An 18,327-nucleotide genomic window follows, 5' to 3' on the forward strand; every position below is an offset into this window, starting at 1 on the left:
TAGTTAAATTAAATCTATATTCTATATATATATTCTATATGATAAATTAGAATTTATTTTCTAATTTACTACCATTATTTAAAACAATATTTGTCTGAGATTACATAATGAAAAACAAAAAATATTCTATATATTATATTCTTTATGTATAATATAATTTTTATAATATCATTTTGACATATAATGTTACTATAATTCTATTGGAAATCTATTATCTATTTTCTTTTGGATTTTGCATTTATGATGGAGAAAAGTAAGACTCTTGCTGTCTGGATCAATAATACATTTTAGAAATTAGGGAAAAAAGGGAATTTAAATAATGTTTTAAAGAACGATAATGATAGAAAATAAATAAATAAATAATGATTGTAAATTAGCAATACATATTGTATTGCACAATTTTTTTTCAATTCAAAGCATAATTTCAAAGAATTTAATGTCAGTTCAAACCATATAAATGGAAGAGCCAAACATTTTATGTCTGAAAGGATGCAGTAAACCAATCATGCTCAGGAAATAGTGTGCAGCCACCTAACAGCAGCTGAAACCTCTGTTAAAGGCAGTTCTCCTGATTGCCTGCCATCTCTACAGCTGCCTAATGAAGGCTGGGATCTGTGCTTGCTTTGGAAATGAGTTTTCCCTTGAAAATGGCGTAAGCCGTATCCAGGTCTATTTAAATGAGGTAACATGGGGAAGGTAAGCACAACCACTGGAGCATTGTTTGCACAGTTCAAAGTGAGGAGAGCGTACTTTGCACTTCAAAGACACTCATCTGGGAGGCAGTGAGAGGAGTGGGGGTGGCTGGGGGAAGGAGGGGGGATTTAGGGGACAGGAAATAAGAATCTGGGTAATTAACAACTTCTGCTCCGTAATAAAGCACGCAAAAGGAGACAGAGACAGCCTCCCCTATGTAAAGCGACCAAATATTTGATGTGTTATATCGTCCTCTACCTGTTCCCCCTTTTTTGACTATTATTTTGTTTTATTAGTATTACACACCTTAATTGCCCCCCATACAGTGCAGGGATGTGCTGTTTATCATGTTGTGTTTAAAATTCAGTCTCTCTAACATGCTTTTTACACAGAGCAACAATTTTGCAGGTTAATTTTGAACAAAAGGATGTTGATGGTTAAATTTGTTCATACATGTTTTATTACGAATATTATAGATTAATTTGTTTTTATTTTAATGAACTCTAGGAAGTCAGCAGTCAGTCAAATTCAAGATAAACAGACAAACAGAAAACATTCGTTCAGTTATTGTGAAAAAGGACAAATTTGTCTTTTAATAACCCGAGGCATAATATATCCTGCAAAATAATAAATCTCAACAAAACTGATCAACTATTCTCGCTTATTATAAAAACAAGACATGACGAGATCATTTCTTATTAAACAAGGTTATTTTTCTTCTTTCTTTCAATGTGTGAATGAAACCACTAACTCAGTAGGCTATAAACAGTCATTAATGGACTGAGTACATTAGTTTATTTTAAAGACAGTCTTCAAAATAAAATTTCAAAAAGACACATTAGAAAATAATTAATGTTAAAGCAACTCAATCTTATTTGAGCGATCTGAAGACGACACAGCCTATATAAGTTTAGCACGTTTCCTACGTGTCATCTCATTTCTCCATCACTGTGGTAGCCTATATTTTAGCAGACTAAAGCAATGCATCTGCTGGGACAAAGGTCGATTGTTATGCGACTAGAGGTGAGAGGCAACACAAAGCAGTGAGGATTTTCTATGTATTAAGATGTTAAATGGCTTTCCGACTTCAATGTAAATTCTCTGAGAGAAAGACTCAAAGTGTTAGATGAACTTTGGATGCTCTCTATTTAATCTCTTTAAATGTGATGACGCCCTTAACTTGAACCCGGAGTGTGAAAATGTCACGCGGGGCTCTTTGTTTATAATATCACTTCAGAGTGCGAACTACTGAGTGTGCAAAGAGATTTATTTCATTTCTTTTTGTTTGAAACTTTTACAAGTTCCTGATTGCCTGATATAGATTCTTCATTCGCTTTTATTAACGGGACAAGAATAATACCTAACTCGATCGTCTTCAAACATCATTTAGCGTCATAATTAATAGGCTACGTCGTGTTTCCAGAATGATCAGTAGACAGCTAATAACAGCTGAAGAGATTAAAAAACAGATTAACAGAAAACTCAAACAGCCTACAGTGGAACTAATATACATAAAATACTTTAAACCCCAAAAACTTTAACAATAGGAAAACATATTTCATTAGCCTATATTAATGGCAATTAAACAGAAATGTCACATTTTCATAATATATATATTTTCATGTTAATTTTTAAATGCACATCAACGGCACGCCAAAATATTTAAAACAAATTTAAATGGAAAATGTTATAATTTGCAGTGGTTCGTTGCACTTTTAACCACTTTTAATTTAATTAATGGTGGAATTTTTTTTTAAGTTGAAACTTAAAATCGAGTGGAAATTTTTTGTTGGTATTATTAAAGTTATTATAAAGTCTTGATTGTAAAAAGCAAGTGTGCTTATTTCGCTTATAATTTGTGACAAAATAACCAGTCGTTAAACTTTTAAATATCAGATACATGTAAACAAACTTTTTCAATCTTTCTCACCAACAACCTGTAAAGTAAAGGGGTTCTCACAGGTTAACATTTGGCCAAATTCAATTAGAATGAAATGAAGGTTATAATACACACCCCTCTTGCTAATCTCCCAAAGATTGCCCTCCCCAATATTCCCCCACCGCATCTCTCCTCCATTCACTGGCCCTCCTGATACATACTTAAGAGACCCCGCCGAGAGGATCTTTTCCCTATAAAGAGAAGATGCGATCCGACCGCCTTTGAAATGATCCTCAGGACTTATTGCGACAGGCTCTTCAGTCGCACTTCAAAAGGAAGAGTCCTGGTTTGAAAGCCGCTTCTTTTGAAAAAGGGACCCAGAAAACCAGGAGCAAGAGCGCGAAGTGGCCAAAGACTCGTACAACCGATAAAGGACAGGAGTAGGAAGAGAGAATCTAAGGATTGTTGATGATCACTATATCTAAACTCATGCACCGGTAACCTGGTTGTGTAACGGGGTCAATCTGAGCAGGATCTTTGCGCGCCTCCTCGCCCGTACGCTCTGACTTTGGCACGGTTACGCACTGCGCGCCGCGCTTTACGCAAGTGTGGATATCTTGAAGCTCCCATGCACACATGGCTGCGTTAACCTTATCCAAAGCGGACAATTTCCTGCACAATTTCTTACAGGTACTGCACTTTTGTTTTTAAAATATATATTTTTAAATCATGCATCTTCCAATTTCATAGTGATACTTTGGCGCAATTAAATCAACAACTTAGATTTTTTTTCGCAGAATAACATTTATTTGTGGTGCAATTCTTTCTTTCTTTCGTTCTTTCTTTCTTTCTTTCATCTGTCTATCTATCTATCTATCTATCTATCTATGTTCCATTCATTTAAAATGTCACAATTTTAAGAACTATACTGAGTTTCAGAGCAGTTATTAAATTAAAAAGTGCAATTCAAGTTGTCTCTTTGGCAAGACTTTGTATTGTATTCAATATATTCACTGTAAAAAAAAAATGGTAAAATTAGTTATTTTTTTAATTATTATTCTGGAAATATTTATTAATAAATAAATTGATTCCAAAATAATAATAAAAGCTAAAAAAAAAAAGGTTGTAATCAAGCTTATTTAAAAAGAATTTTTTTTTATATCAAATAAAATTCGATCTAATTCTAAATCAATTTTGTATATATGAATATGACAGTATGAAGTTTCATTTAGTTACAATTATTTGTTTTTTCCTCTCTAGGATCGTACTCCCAGCTCCTCTCCAGAAAGTGGTCCTAACACCCTTTCCTTTTTGGCCACCACATGCAGTCAGGCTTGGCAGGAGGGGTCTCAGCTCCCTTACGAGGGGCCGGTGGCCTCTGCTTCCAGCATGTTTCAGCTCTGGAGCAACGACGTGGCCCCAAACTCCAGCTTGAGCGCTCACCAGATGACCTTCACCGTGCCCAAAATGCAGTTCCCTGGCCACATGCAGCCCACCCTGGGCTCGCACTCCCATCATCACCATCATCACCACCATCACCACCACGAGCTCCCCCTCACCCCTCCAGCCGAGCCTCCGTCCGCCTACTCGTTCGATCTGTCTCCAGTAAAGATGCTCTCCTCTCAGGTGCAGGGGAACGCACCATACTACACACAGCACAATGCTGTGGGTCAGAACTTTCCTAGCTTCCTTCAAAACGCTTCAGGAAGACCTCACCTGCCAGGTGGTCATGTTGAGGACGCCCAGCAGTGGTGGAGTCTCCCTCAGAGTAACAGCGCATCCTCCGGGCATCCATTCTCTCTGGGACGCCAGCTGGTTTTGGGCCACCAGCCTCAAATTGCTGCTCTTCTGCAAGGAACCTCAAAAGGTCTGTTGAGCTCAACTCGTCGCTGTCGCAGGTGCAAATGCCCCAACTGTCAGTCCGCGGGAAACGGAGGTGCTGCTCTGGAGTTCGGGAAGAAAAGACTACACATTTGTCATATTCCAGATTGCGGCAAGGTCTACAAAAAAACCTCTCACCTGAAAGCACATCTGCGCTGGCATGCTGGCGAGCGGCCCTTCATCTGCAACTGGCTCTTCTGTGGAAAGAGCTTCACGCGTTCAGATGAGCTACAGAGGCATCTTCGCACACACACCGGGGAGAAGCGTTTCGGCTGTCAGCAGTGTGGGAAAAGGTTTATGCGGAGCGATCACCTCTCCAAGCATGTGAAGACCCACCAGAGCAGGAAGAGCCGGTCCAGTCAGCCTTCACACAATGGGACTGATGCACGGCTAAGCAACATTAAGAGAGAGTAAAAGATGCTGAATGCAAAAGAACTCAATATCATATCAGGAATGAAAACCAGAGACCCTTTGAGGCCATTTGCGTCATCTAAAAAAATTTATATAAAAGGTGAAATGGTTAAACAGATAATCCAAAAAGCAATGGGAGCATGGGCCTGTTTCTTTTGAGAACACTGGAGCGAACGCACACCATGCTGCACCGAAATTTATCTTTGAGACTTTAAAGAGACTTTAGGTCACAGCGGAAGTGATAGAGCTGACATAAGTGACATTTTTTATGGCTCTGGATGCAAAGACTTCTTATGACCAAACTTTGCCCTTGCACATTTATTTAAAGAATATTCAATTTAATTCAAAAGAAAATTCTCTGAACAGCACAATCAAAAGTATTTGTTACTTGGTGAAAATGTCATTTGTTTACTTTTTTTTCTAGTCTTTTAGGGGAAATTGACGCCTTATATTGAAATCATGAGTTCGGGTTGCAAAGTTTGCCAACATTATTCTCTGACAGATCACTTTAGGTCTTGTTTTCTTGCAGAGAATGGCACTGCTATAATTCTATTTCACTCTAAATCTAAATCCCTATAGTTTCAAGACATGAACCAAATGTATATAATGTTTAAATAGTGCACAGTTCTATAGACCAGCATGTGAAATACTAATAAACATGAATAACTGTGCAAATCAAAATCTTGTGCTTCGTTTTGTTCATTCCTTCACAGTGTTTAATACCTTGTCAAGCACACTTAGTGCATTTTAACAGATGTGTGAAGTTCAGCAAATGACTAATGTTAAATTTAACACGGCGTGTCGGACCTCAGCATTTTGCATTTATTCTAATGGTAATGTAATAGCATTCAGGATGCTAATTTAAGGTGGCCATTGTTTCCAAGGTGTCACGGAAGCACTTAAAAACAAAGACAAATGACTGGAGAGTCTTCAGACATTTTACAGTTGTCACTAAATAGTCAGGCCATTCATGGGAACAGTGGTCTGACCTCCTCCCATCAAGTTCACAGTCATGTTGTCTCGTAATGGCCGGTGTAAATAACAGACAACAGTTACTGAGGATAGCGCTCTACTGGAGCTCACTGTGAATGGACCCCCAGTTGTTTATATCCCACTGGCCGTGACAGAAGTCACTTTGATTTGGCACCTTTGTGATAGTGAATGCTCAAAAACCCTTTTCCCCCATCTGTGTGCATGTGTAAATGAACCCTTTACTGCTCAAGAATGCCTAGAATGTGACTTAGACAAATTAACCAGATGTCTGCATGTGTTAACTAGATTCCCTATAGCCGGATCACAGAAAGCTGACTGATTTGGAGGATATCTTTTTGTTGTCTTTTGTTTTTAAACATTTCTTTATTCTTTATCTTTTTAACAAAAAAGCTGAGCTGCACCAAAACATTGATGACTGTAAAGGTTTTCATCCATGCAGGTCAACATAAAGTGTCTGATGGAGTTTAATCATAAACAATTCAACAAGCAAGTCCAGTACTGACAAATTGCTTCTGATTATACGTCACCAGAACCTGCTTACCTGCAAGTTGTCACAATAACTAAAAAGTTTTCAGTCAAAAATCCTAATAAACAGATATTTATTTTCTAGAGCAGCGATTTTGTATGTTAGTTTCAAACTGTATTTTTGTAATTTCTTGGATGAACTAATTACCACAATGAAACCACACTGGGACACAAAAAAGGTCAATTATATAATGAAGATTATAATTTTAGATTTATTTTGATTGAAAGGTTTAACTGTTTTCAAGAATAGTTTTCATAATATCAGGGCAAGTTGTCAGATGATTTACATGTTATGATCTTATACAATTTATCATTACAATTTAATTGATAGTTGTTTTACTGCACAAATCATTTTTTGTTTTTTTTACTGGACAAATAAAAAGCTGTCTAATGGCAGGTTTCGTTGTGGTTTCATCAGCCATCTTGGGTCTTTTTGTAGGTTTGTTTCTATACAGAAACTGACTTTCCGAAATAATCCTATACTCTGAAAAATATTTAAGCGTGACAACTAGCCCCAGTCTCCCCTATACCACAAATACACATCCTGAATGACACCGCACAGCAAACGTCCATGAATACAGTAGAAAAGGAAACATTGTGTGTTCCAAAACACTCGTGTTCCAAAAGGAACCAGTTTAATTTTATATAATACAATTATAGGGTTTGTCACATAGACATAATCATGTCCAATTCTTTCTCTACATTATTTCCTTCATCATTTAGAGGTGTTCTTCAAAATAGCATGCAACAATGTAAGATTCAAATCCACGTTTGTGGAAAGGCAGTACAGGAAAGCTTTCAGTTTATACAGGGCTATGTCAAATTATTCGATTTCTGCAGATTTGAATATTACATCAAGGCAAGAGAAGATTGTTACAATCATTTTAAGGATATTTATGCGAATGCATCTGAAACATGCTGACAGTAAAGCATATTAGCTTTGGTACAGAGTTTTGCATTTGAAGTTTTAAACTGATCTGTGGAAAAGACCGATTGGTTGTGTATACAGCGCTGAAGTCCTCTGGTACCCTCTGTTGGAAAGAATGTGCAATGAGCTAAACGGGGTGAAAGTGCTTTTTGATCATGCTTTAACATCAAATACCAAACACATACCATCCCTTCTTTGGTGAGACATCTAACGTTTTATGACAAACTGTATGTTTCAGACTTGATTAACAATGTCAGTGCTCTTTATAACTAATGATTTGGTTTGTCATTAATAAATACTTTGCTTTAAAAAGAACAATAAAACAACTAAACAAAACACAATAACCAAAAATGTCTTGAACATTTTGGAAAATAAAAGTTGACATCTTTAGCCTTTTCCCTCATTTTCATGAGAACATTTTCCCCAAATTTAAACAAGTGTTTTAGCTTGTTTTCAAGTGGTCTATACATGAACTGAATTACATTTTAGGCTTAATATTTTATTCATTTGTGTAAAGGGTACTGGCACCTGCTTTTGGCACATAATGATATAACATTTTACCTTTGGCCTTCATTAACTTTAAATAATAATAATAATTATTATTATTATTAGTATTATTATTATCATCATCATCTAATAATCCAGAAACCTTAATTTGTATGACGAGACCTGCACAGTAATCCAGGCAGTGTGCATTACACGAGGAGGGGTGGCAGAAGCTAAAAAAGAGTCATTTAACCACAGATAACTACTTTTATACTGCATGTTCTTCTGCCGTAACAACTGTGGTCCATCTTTCAGTCCTTCCCTTGAGCAAGTCTTCCTGCTCAACAAGGCAGATGCTCATTGTGTGTGATCTCTTATGTCCACCTGTAGTTGTAAAGTCTGAACACGAAGCTCCGCAAGCAGCATCGCTCATTGTCCACGACAACGAAGTTGATTGATCTTCGAGAATTCAAACACCCAGTTAGTGAAGAGAAAGTCAAGCGTCCGTGTCTTCATGCACAGATCATTCTTCTAACTACGGTACATATAAATTAGCTGCATTTAGAGTCTGTTTCCCCTTAGCTCCGTCATAAGAGTTTACGCAGCCCACAAGAGCATTCAATATAGACGGGATATAGAAAGACAGCTTTTGTAAAGAGGCACCAATAGTGCGAAAACTTTAAAATCCAGCACGAGCCCACTAAGGACCCTCATATGTTTATAATAATACAGTATGTTCTCTGCAAAATGCATCTGATGGAAAACATTCAGCATGTTTGCAAGGATGAAGCCATCAGAATTTAGCACACAAATACACATTCATACATACATGCACGCACACACGCTTGCCCAGTCGCATCCTCACACCCTCAAATAAAGGTTTACTCTGGTTCCTGCTCCAGTGACCTCCCAATATAGGAATGGTTGATTCTCCTTTGAACAAAACATAACTTTAAAAGACAACAACAACAAAAAAACGAGAAATTATATAAAAAAATTTAAAAAGTCACTAGGTAATTTGCGTCATAGGTTTAGGAAGAATACCACAACAGACGTGAATAAAGTCCAGACTGTGGCATGCTCTGGTGCAAACATCAGATTCAGGGTCATTCCCATTCACAGGTCATCCTCATCAAGCTGGGCCAAGTTACTGGAGCGCTGAAGAGTGGAGAAGGGTCTAGGAACAGCCATGCATCCCTCTCTGGGTCTGGTTCCCTCTCCTGAGCTCTAGGACACAATAGAGAAAATAAACACCATTTTTGTCACTGATGGTCTATTTTTCTAAATAGCATATTATTAACATCATGATTCTATGGAAGCCTGTTTTTTTGTGTCTATTGTGAAAAAAGTGTTTAAAATAAGAAATAAAATCAGATTGTAAGATATAAAGTCACAAGTGTGAAAGTCAAATTACACGATATAAACAAGCAATTACAAGAAATAAAGTTGCAAAGATAAAAAGTAAAATTGAAAGATATAGTCACATTAAAAGGTGTAAAGTTGCAGATGTGAGTTAAATCACAATTATGAGAAACAGAGTGGCAAGATGTAAAGTTACGCTGCGGGATATTAAGTCGCCCTGTGGAATATAAAGTCAAAATTGGGAGATATAAAGTTGCAATTGCAAAATAAAAAGTCACATTGTGAGATATAAAGACTTGCTAGAAAAAATTACTAGAAATAAGTTGTGAAGATAAAAGATAAAACTGTAAGTCACACTGTGAGGTATAAATCACAATTACAGGTTTTAGGTCACAAATATGCGAAATATTGTCACATTGCGAAATATAAAGGTCACAGCTGGGAGATATGAAGTCGCATGTGTACAATATATAGTCACAATTATAAGAAACCGTCACGATTGTGAGAAAGTTGCAATTGCAAGATACAAGATCATAATGTGAAACATAAAGCCACAATTATGAGAAAGAAAAATCACAATTGTGAGCTATAAAATCACATTATAAGACACAAAGTCGCAATTATAAAAAAAAATGCAACTGGTATGTTGCAAAGTTGCATATGAGATACATAAAGTCTCGGTTACCTTTTATTTTTTTAAACTCTCACAGGCTTCAATAGGATTCAAATTTTTCCCCAGACACTTCTTGTGAAATCTTCATTCATGAACGTATAAAGGTTTGTGATGCAAGACAGCAAAGAAATTCTCGTCTATTCCCCAAGCAGAGAATAATGAGCTGTCACAAGCCTAGCTCAAGTCTAAAAATGGCTGAAGAGTCTTAATTACCGGGAGCAGTCCAGGATATTAAGAGTAATATGTTTGTTACACGGTTAATGACATGACTAAAATAGGCATGACTGAAAATTGTCACAACAGAGTTTCAGAAATGACGACATATTGTTTAACACTCCTGTCAGCTCAAGAATCTTTATTAGATACAAGAGAGACAGATGTGCTGTTGTCTTATGCCTTCCGTTTTGGTTCTTTATAGAAACTCTGAAAGCTTTTCAGACTTATTATAAACCCCAAAGATCTTAGTTATGCTCGGTGTCCCTTGGTATCACCTGTCCTTGACTCATTTCTCACCTTCAATATCAGAACAGAAATAACAATCAAAATGCTAATATAAGAAACCCCTGTTTTTTCCTTGATATAATTAATACAGCCTAAAGAAATTTAATCATTGTCGTCATTTAAATTAGATGGTAGATAATTTCAGATTTAGATATGGGAGATAAACTGTTATAAAATTAAACCTAGCAATGAAAAGTAGCTGGTTTTAAATGCATGGGAAATGAAGTCAAAACAGCACTTGGATCCAACACCAGTCTGATCCAATAGCCTGCAAGAACAATCAGGCTTTTGATAGGGATCTGTTACTTCCTTCTGTCAACCTGTCTCCTTCCTGTTTGTGAAGTGCTGTTGCTCACAGGCATGAGGAAAGTAGATAAACAGCTATTTCACACACAACTATTGTTGAGCTGTCATCAAAGCTCATTCGGGACTAGATGCTGTTGTAGACGGAGAGGGATGTTTTAATAGGCTGCTGTTTCAGAATAGGAAAAACCTCAATAAAGCAGTCTTGCATATGAATAAAGACGTTATGAGGTAAAAAAAAAAATTAATAAGAAATATTCAAGATTGTGCACTATTTCTAATGAAATGAGCTAATTATTTACTCCAATTGTGTTGTTGGAAATAGAATTTGTATGGAAACCAGTTGTATTAAATCACATAAATCCAGAGCTTTAGACATCGTACCTGTCCTGCAAATAAGCCCTTTTTTTTGTTTTGTTTTTTTGTTATTGAATGTCTACCATGCACCAGCAGGGGGAGCAGTGTGGCTTCTTTTTTATAATTGCATGATTAACATCACCAAGCTCGTTCTGAGCACACCAAATTCAAGTGAGCATATTGTGCACAGTACCTGTGAGGCTTGTGTGCTAGAGGAACAAAGCCCGTTGGAAACTGCCTGGCAGTTTAGAGGTGCCTGGGAGAATGACGGTTCTTCAGAGAAGGCCAGCTGCACATGAGTTGGAGACACCGTCTGGGAATTCAGTCTGGAGTCCACTGGACAGCGCTGTTTTGACTGTAAACATCAGACAGACACAGCAGTTACAAAATTACAAGAAATAACAAGGTTATTTATATCCATTTACAACATAAGATTGTGACCTCTCAGATGATGACACTGGGATGATTAAAGGAAACTTAGGGTTCAGAAATAATATAATAATAAATTATCTCAGACAGAAAATGCCATTCTTGCTCAGCAAGACTGACTAGAGTAAACATACTCATGTTTGCATTTAAATATTATATCTGTGAGGTGCTTTACTATTTTACTATTTTAATTTTTCTTTTATGCCAAAAATCATTAGGATATTGAACTCTCTCACCTCTGGCTGTGAGTGGTCATCAGTGGGGACCTGGCTGGGCAGATAGAGAGAGGGCAAAGATGTGTTACAGGAGCGCAGGCAGGGCAGTTTGTGTCGGTCGATAGATGCTGAGGAGTGGGGCCTCAGACCAGTAACTGCTGCCAGAGGAGGCTTCATGCTACGGCCCAAACTGTTGCTCTTGCTCTCCCTTCTCTGGTACTCTATGGGTGACTGCAGGGCTGGAACACACACAAAACAAAACTGATAGTCATATTTAATTTGACACAAACAAAAACATTTTGAGGGACAGATGTACAGTTGAAAATTATTTCCTAGTTCATGTTCACAACCAGCGTTTTGTCCACTGGAAATTTGTGAAGTTGAATTTTCAATGTTTTGACATTCAATGCTTGATACTAAGGAACCCAGTTTGACATTGAAGAGACTGTCCTTTTATACTTTTATACCTTTATGTTCATGTCATTTAAATATGGCAGCTACTTTGACTAAAGTTTATATTTCTTTCAATAATGGCTGAGGAAACTTTGAAGGTCTCACCATTTAGGAAATTGCGTTGGGTCTCCAGTATTTGGCTCACGTCGCTGACCCAAGCCTTGCAGATGTCCTGCGATGAAGAGTGCAAGACAAAACGCACCGTGCTGCCATCAGCCCCCCGAGACATCAGGGCAAATTGATTCGAGTCACCATCAACACACACCTCCACACCCAGACAACTTATCTGAAAGCAGAAGCAAACATACTGCATAATACAGAAGCCTTACATGATAATAACTTCCTGATAATAACAAAGTATATGAAAATAACAAAAGGGGAAACTCACCTTAATACTGTTCTTAAAAATATATCCAGGTAGAGAGAATCCTTTTTTCCTGTCTATTGGCTCACTGAAGATGACAAGCTGTTCAAATAGGAAGACCCGTCTCTCTTTAGCACGGGAAAGAATGCTGCTGTCCTGTTCTGTGACTGAGAATGTGTCTTGTTGGAGAAGTTTTCCTTGTGCCGTGATCTTCCCCTTATAAAAAGAAAAAATGTGGTTTTAGGGCAAGGGTTTTCAAACCCTTTTGGACCCCCAAATATGATGATACCCTTCTGAGGGACCCCCTTTTTAAAATATAAACACAGCTAACTGTGTGTGTGTGTGTGTGTGTACCTGGTATTCCCTATGTTATGGGGACCAAATGTGCCTTTTGGACTTTTTTTTGGTCCCATGAAGAAAACAGCTTTAAGTTTTTTTAACAGAATTAAGTTTTTTGAAAATCTAAAATAGCAAAAGTTTTGTCTGAGGGGTAGGTTTAGGGTAAGGGTATAGAAAATAGTTTGTACAGTATAAAAACCATTACACCTATGGAATGACCCCACAAAACATGGAAACCAGTGTGTGTGAGTGTGTGTGTGTGTGTTATTACTATTACATACACATATCATGAAAACAATGCAAGACATCATGTTACTTCAAAAACCTTTTTGTTGGCTTTTGGATGTCACTGTACATAAAAGCCTAAATAAAATATTAAAATATCTGGAAAATATTTAACCTGCATTAGCTGTGTATCTAGTATATGTTTTTTTTCTTTACCCAATATTGTTTGTTTTACACTTTTTTTTAGAATAAATATCATTCCAAAGAAGCTTTACAAAAAATCATCCAACCAGTGCACAAGCTAAAAGCAAGGAAAAATTACATATGTGACCCTGGACCACAAAACCAGTCTTAAGTCACTGGGGTATATTTGTAGCAATAGCCAAAAATACATTGTACGGGGTAAAAATTATAGATTTTTCTTTTATGCCAAAAATCATTAGGATATTAAGTAAAGATCATGTTCCATGAAGATATTTTGTACATTTCCGACTGTAAATACATTAAAACATCATTTTTGATTAGTAATATGCATTGCTAAGAACTTCATTTGGACAACTTTAAAGGCGCTTTTCTCAATATTTAGATTTTTTGCACCCTCAGATTCCAGAGATTCAAATAGTTGTATCTCAGCCAAATATTGTCCTATCCTAACAAACCATACATCAATGGAAAGCTTATTTATTTATTTTCGAAAAATGGACCCTTATGACTGGTTTTGTGGTCCAGGGTCATATATGCAAAACATATGTAAATATGCTACATTGAAATAAAAATGGATTAATGTTTCTGAATAAATGAAAACTGTGATACATTTCTTCAGGAATTTTTTATGAAAAAAAGATATATAAAAGAATAAAATATATATATATACTGTATGTTATGATTAAAATAAAATTAGTAAGTTTTTCAGACCCTCTTGCACTCCCTTGCAGACCCATGTTTGAAAACCCCTGCTTTAGGGGATCAGAGTCTCTCCCAGTATTTCCACAGACCGACAGCTTTAAACCACAGCCTGCGTCTGGCGCCATACCTCAAAGCCTTGCAGCCGACCCACGTTCATCATGTCATTGCAGCGCTTCGGAACAAAACACATCACCTCCACTGCTTTCTGTTACAGAGTGAAAGAAAGACAAGAGAGTACGATGTAGAAGAACAGAATACAAGAAAGAGCTATGTGTGGAAACTGACCTCAATTTCTTACTAAAGCCTATGAGCAAGTACAGTATTACTGATTTCTGGCTCAAACTGACACCAAAGGAAAGAAAAAAAACATGTTGGCATGGTCAGTGAATCACACAATGTTCCTTGGTGGGATTATGTGTTTCTGGTCTTGAGAAATAAAACTTGCATAATAATTATGGTGTCTGAGTGACTCGTACCTCCAGCTCTTCAATGTCCATCCCAGCCTTTGTGTAGTACTTGAGGAAATCCTGTCGCGAGACACACAGCGTGAGCTCTAGAATGTTCTACTTTTGTATCAGGGTCTATTTGTACTAATGGCTTTTTGTGTGTGGAAACTAATTAAGTGTATTTTGTGCAGAACGCTGGTAGATACTTGAACATGAGAAGAAATGTATGTGGGTGACTCTAAAATTACAAAGCAGCTAAGAAAAACCATTGAGATTTCAGTTAAATTTAACGGTACGACAGTTGGCAACATTTTACTATTATTCTTCCATAAACTTCAGATATGTTTTGAATAGTAACAGGTCTGTGGTGTTACTGTGGAAAAATTTAAAACCAAAGGCATCAGCATACAAAGAATGCAATGTCTTCTTAAGCAGTGATTCCCAACCAGAGCAGAATATAAGAATACATATATAATAGTATAATATATAATATAATAATAGTTTGGGGTCAAAAAGATTTTTTTTTTTAAAGAGATTAATACTTTTATTCAGCAAGGACACATTAAATTGATCAAAAGTGACAGAAAAGACATTTTATAATGTAAAAAAAAGTTATATTTTAAATAAACGCTGTTCTTTGAACTTTCTATTCATTAAAGAATCCTAAAAATAACTAAATGCATCATGGTTTCCACAAAAAACATTAAACTGCACAACTGTTTTCAACATTAATAATATTACTAAATATTTCTCAAACACCAAATCAGCATATTAGAATTATTTCTGAAGGATCATGTGACACTGAAGACCGAAGTAATGGCAGCTGAAAATTCAGCTTTGCCATCACAGGAATAAAAGAGTTATTTAAATTGTAATAATAGTTTACAGTATTACCGTTTTTAATGCAGGATTGGTAAGCATAAGAAAGTTCTTTCAAAAATTTCTTATCGATCCCAAACTTTTGAATAGTAGTGTATATAAAACAGAAATCACTGAAAGTACTGTTTACACATTAATTTGATTATATATAATTAGAATATAGAAAAATATTTTGCAAAATTTAAAATGAAATTTGAATTTAAGTGGTCAACATACAAAGTGCGTCTAAGGACATTTTTCTTTCTTTTTCACTCTTAAAATCAAATACATCTCCATCAATATTTTGATAATAAGTTGATATTGTAGTTTTATTTATGAATGTGGAATTGCTTAGACATGGTCCACAAAACTCCTAACTGAATGAGCCATGAGTGCACAAGAATGTGTGTGATGTGTGTTTGTGTATGTCTGTGCGTTGCACTCTTGTTTCACCTTCAGAAGCAGCTGGTACTTCATGATCCTCTGCACAGGTTTGATGAGCAGGTCATTCAGCTGCAGCCTGTGACCCAGCTGCTGTTTCAGTTCCTGCACACAAACATTCACCTGATTTGACTGATTCCTTTATGCAGAAAGAGAGAAAGCCAATGTTGTTTATTTTGTTATTTTTCTCCAGTACGAATACTGTGTGCAGTATAAAATGGTGTACCCATATGGTCTATTTCATTAGCGAAAAAATTCAGTATGCAAATAAAGCTTATTGCAATTCATATTTTATACTTTTACCATCTTTTTCTTGACACATCATATGATCAGACTGCCAAAATTAAGACCAAAATTGGGTTTTAAAACAAATTATTTAAAAAAATGGTAGCTAGGTAACATGTACTGAATTTAACTGCATTTTATATACTGTTTCACATACTAAAAAAAATAGTAGCAGTATACAGTACATACTGCAAAGTATGCATTAAGCTTATGTACTGACATGCTGGTATTCCAACCCAAACATAGCCAAACACTCTCCATGATCCATTATCCCATAATGCCCTGCAATCTCAATCTATAAAACCTAAAGTAATGCCAACTATCAAACCTCGTTTGGCACAGCACTGAGAAGAATCCATTAAGTGTCAAACTTTTCGATCAAGCATCTCCCTGTTTTGTCTGTTCCAAGAATTGATGGGTCAGTTGGGGCCTTCATGCCCCCTGTGTGATTATTACACACACACACACACAGTGCAAATGGAAAGAGAGCGAGAAAGTCTGCCTTGGGATATGTACACAGATGGACTTGTGCGACAAAACAGTCCCTCACGCTTAACCTGAGCGTCTTTGAGGACTCCACTAGTGTGTATGCATGTGTTTGTGTAGTTGCACTTCACATGCACTTACCTCAAAGTAGGTCTCGATGTATTCTGACATGATGTGCTCAGACTTAGGTTTGTTCTGGCAATATACCACATACATGTGAAGCCGCCTTTCCTGTGGTTTGTGCAAACAGAGAGGGCAGATAGAATTAGCTCAGCAGAGTAGTCATAGAGTGAAGTATTTAGTTATATTTATATATTTAGTTTAGTTTAGTTATACCAAGTAGTAGTAGTTGCATAAGAAGACTTTGGACATTTAAGCCACATTAAAAATGTGTGAATTTTAATTGTATTATTATTATTTTATATATTTTTTTATTTTAAGCAAAACAATTCACAAAAAAAGAATTTTGTTCAAATTATAAAACAATATATAGAAATAGAAACTTCATACAGCCACTAAAAATCACTTTAGTTAGATAAAAATCATTGCAGTTAGATCATCATTTGTTTACAGAAACCATTTAGTTTGAAAATTTGTATCGAATGTAATGACATTCAGATATTTGTAAGTGTGCCTCAAGTGTCCGAAAGTGTTTTTTTGGGGACAATGTTTACTATATATACATATTCATTCATTCATTCATTCATTCATATATACACCCATTAAAGTACAATCCAATGTCCAGAAATCCTATTAGTAAAGTAAATGTTGCCAATGAGAAGAAACAGTAACTGTTAGGGAACTACATCATGTTCAATTACAAGACGTTTAAGAAAAAAAAAAAATATTTATTGAGAATTGATAAATTAGTCACTACTGGTAGTTTATCTTTTCTGAATTCTTCTTTCCTGATCCTACACGTAAACGCAGCTAGAGAGAGACAAGGAGCAGTGGACATGTATCACGACAGGTGATTCAATGGAAACTTTCAAGCTGCTGTAAGTGTTTAAGTAAGTTTGAAACTGACACTGCCTACACTAGAGCAGTGTACTGTGACGCATAGAGAGAGAGATTACACAACTCTTGTGGAGGAGCATGCGCAGAAGGCCATGTATAATTCAGCCCAATTATCCACAATGTAATCAGAGCCCATTCTCTCTCTCTCTCTCTCTCTCTCACACACTGCATTCAGGTAGTAGGACGTTACAACTGGACACTACAGCACACACACAGAAATAAACACTCATACACACAGAATGAGTTGCCTAGAGACAGGCCGACTGGGTAGGCGTCAAAGCATGAATGGTCCTGACAACAAATTGTAAAAGCCACATATGGACACTGCACAAAATTAATTTCATAATCAGGATTTTTGTTCTTTACATCCTCAAAACATGATAAGATTTGTTATCAGAAATTTTTGAAGTGAAGTAAAGTGTGGACAAGTATGCTGACCCATAATCGGAATTTGTGCTTTGCATTTATTGCAAACACACATTAGTGAACACACAAACACACACTCACAGCAGTGGGCAGCCATATTGCTGCGGCACCCGGGGAGCAGTTGGGGGTTCGGTGCCTTGCTCAAGGGCGCCTCAGTCGTGGTATTGAGGGTGGAAGAGAGTGCTGGTTATTCACTCCCCCCACCGACAATTCCTGCCGGACCTGAGACTTGAACCCGCAACCTCTCACCATTAGACCACGTCTGCCCCAATTTCATCTTGAATTAAGTTTATTTTCAAGAACACTTTATAATGTTTAATTTTAACATTAGGTAATGCATTATGTATCACAAAAATTAAAAAATAATTAATATTTTTACAGTATTTATTCATTTAGATTAATGTTAATTAATATATATATATATATATATATATATATATATATA

The 18,327-nt window shown here is 36.4% G+C and overlaps 2 protein-coding genes across 2 annotated transcripts in view; one reads left to right on the top strand and one right to left on the bottom strand.

Annotated features, from left to right (window-relative positions):
• The first annotated feature begins 2,993 nt into the window (after nucleotides 1–2,993).
• LOC107695752 (transcription factor Sp5-like) lies at nucleotides 2,994–4,867 on the top strand. The gene is made up of 2 exons (XM_016495782.1): nucleotides 2,994–3,262; nucleotides 3,833–4,867. The coding sequence occupies exons 1-2, from the start codon at nucleotides 3,209–3,211 to the stop codon at nucleotides 4,865–4,867; spliced, it is 1,089 nt and encodes a 362-aa protein (XP_016351268.1). The 5' UTR covers nucleotides 2,994–3,208.
• Nucleotides 4,868–6,831: 1,964 nt separating this feature from the next.
• The window catches only part of LOC107695729 (rho guanine nucleotide exchange factor 25-like), a 75,499-nt gene continuing 64,003 nt past the window's right edge, over nucleotides 6,832–18,327 (bottom strand). The window contains 9 exon segments of the mRNA XM_016495754.1: nucleotides 6,832–9,023; nucleotides 11,186–11,338; nucleotides 11,658–11,875; nucleotides 12,195–12,375; nucleotides 12,478–12,669; nucleotides 14,051–14,128; nucleotides 14,400–14,450; nucleotides 15,681–15,773; nucleotides 16,581–16,670. Coding sequence (XP_016351240.1) covers nucleotides 8,913–9,023; nucleotides 11,186–11,338; nucleotides 11,658–11,875; nucleotides 12,195–12,375; nucleotides 12,478–12,669; nucleotides 14,051–14,128; nucleotides 14,400–14,450; nucleotides 15,681–15,773; nucleotides 16,581–16,670 — 1,167 coding nt within the window. The 3' untranslated portion in view covers nucleotides 6,832–8,912.

The sequence above is a fragment of the Sinocyclocheilus anshuiensis genome, unplaced genomic scaffold, assembly GCF_001515605.1.
Source record: "Sinocyclocheilus anshuiensis isolate Anshui unplaced genomic scaffold, SAMN03320099.WGS_v1.1 scaffold234, whole genome shotgun sequence".
NCBI lineage: Eukaryota > Metazoa > Chordata > Actinopteri > Cypriniformes > Cyprinidae > Sinocyclocheilus > Sinocyclocheilus anshuiensis.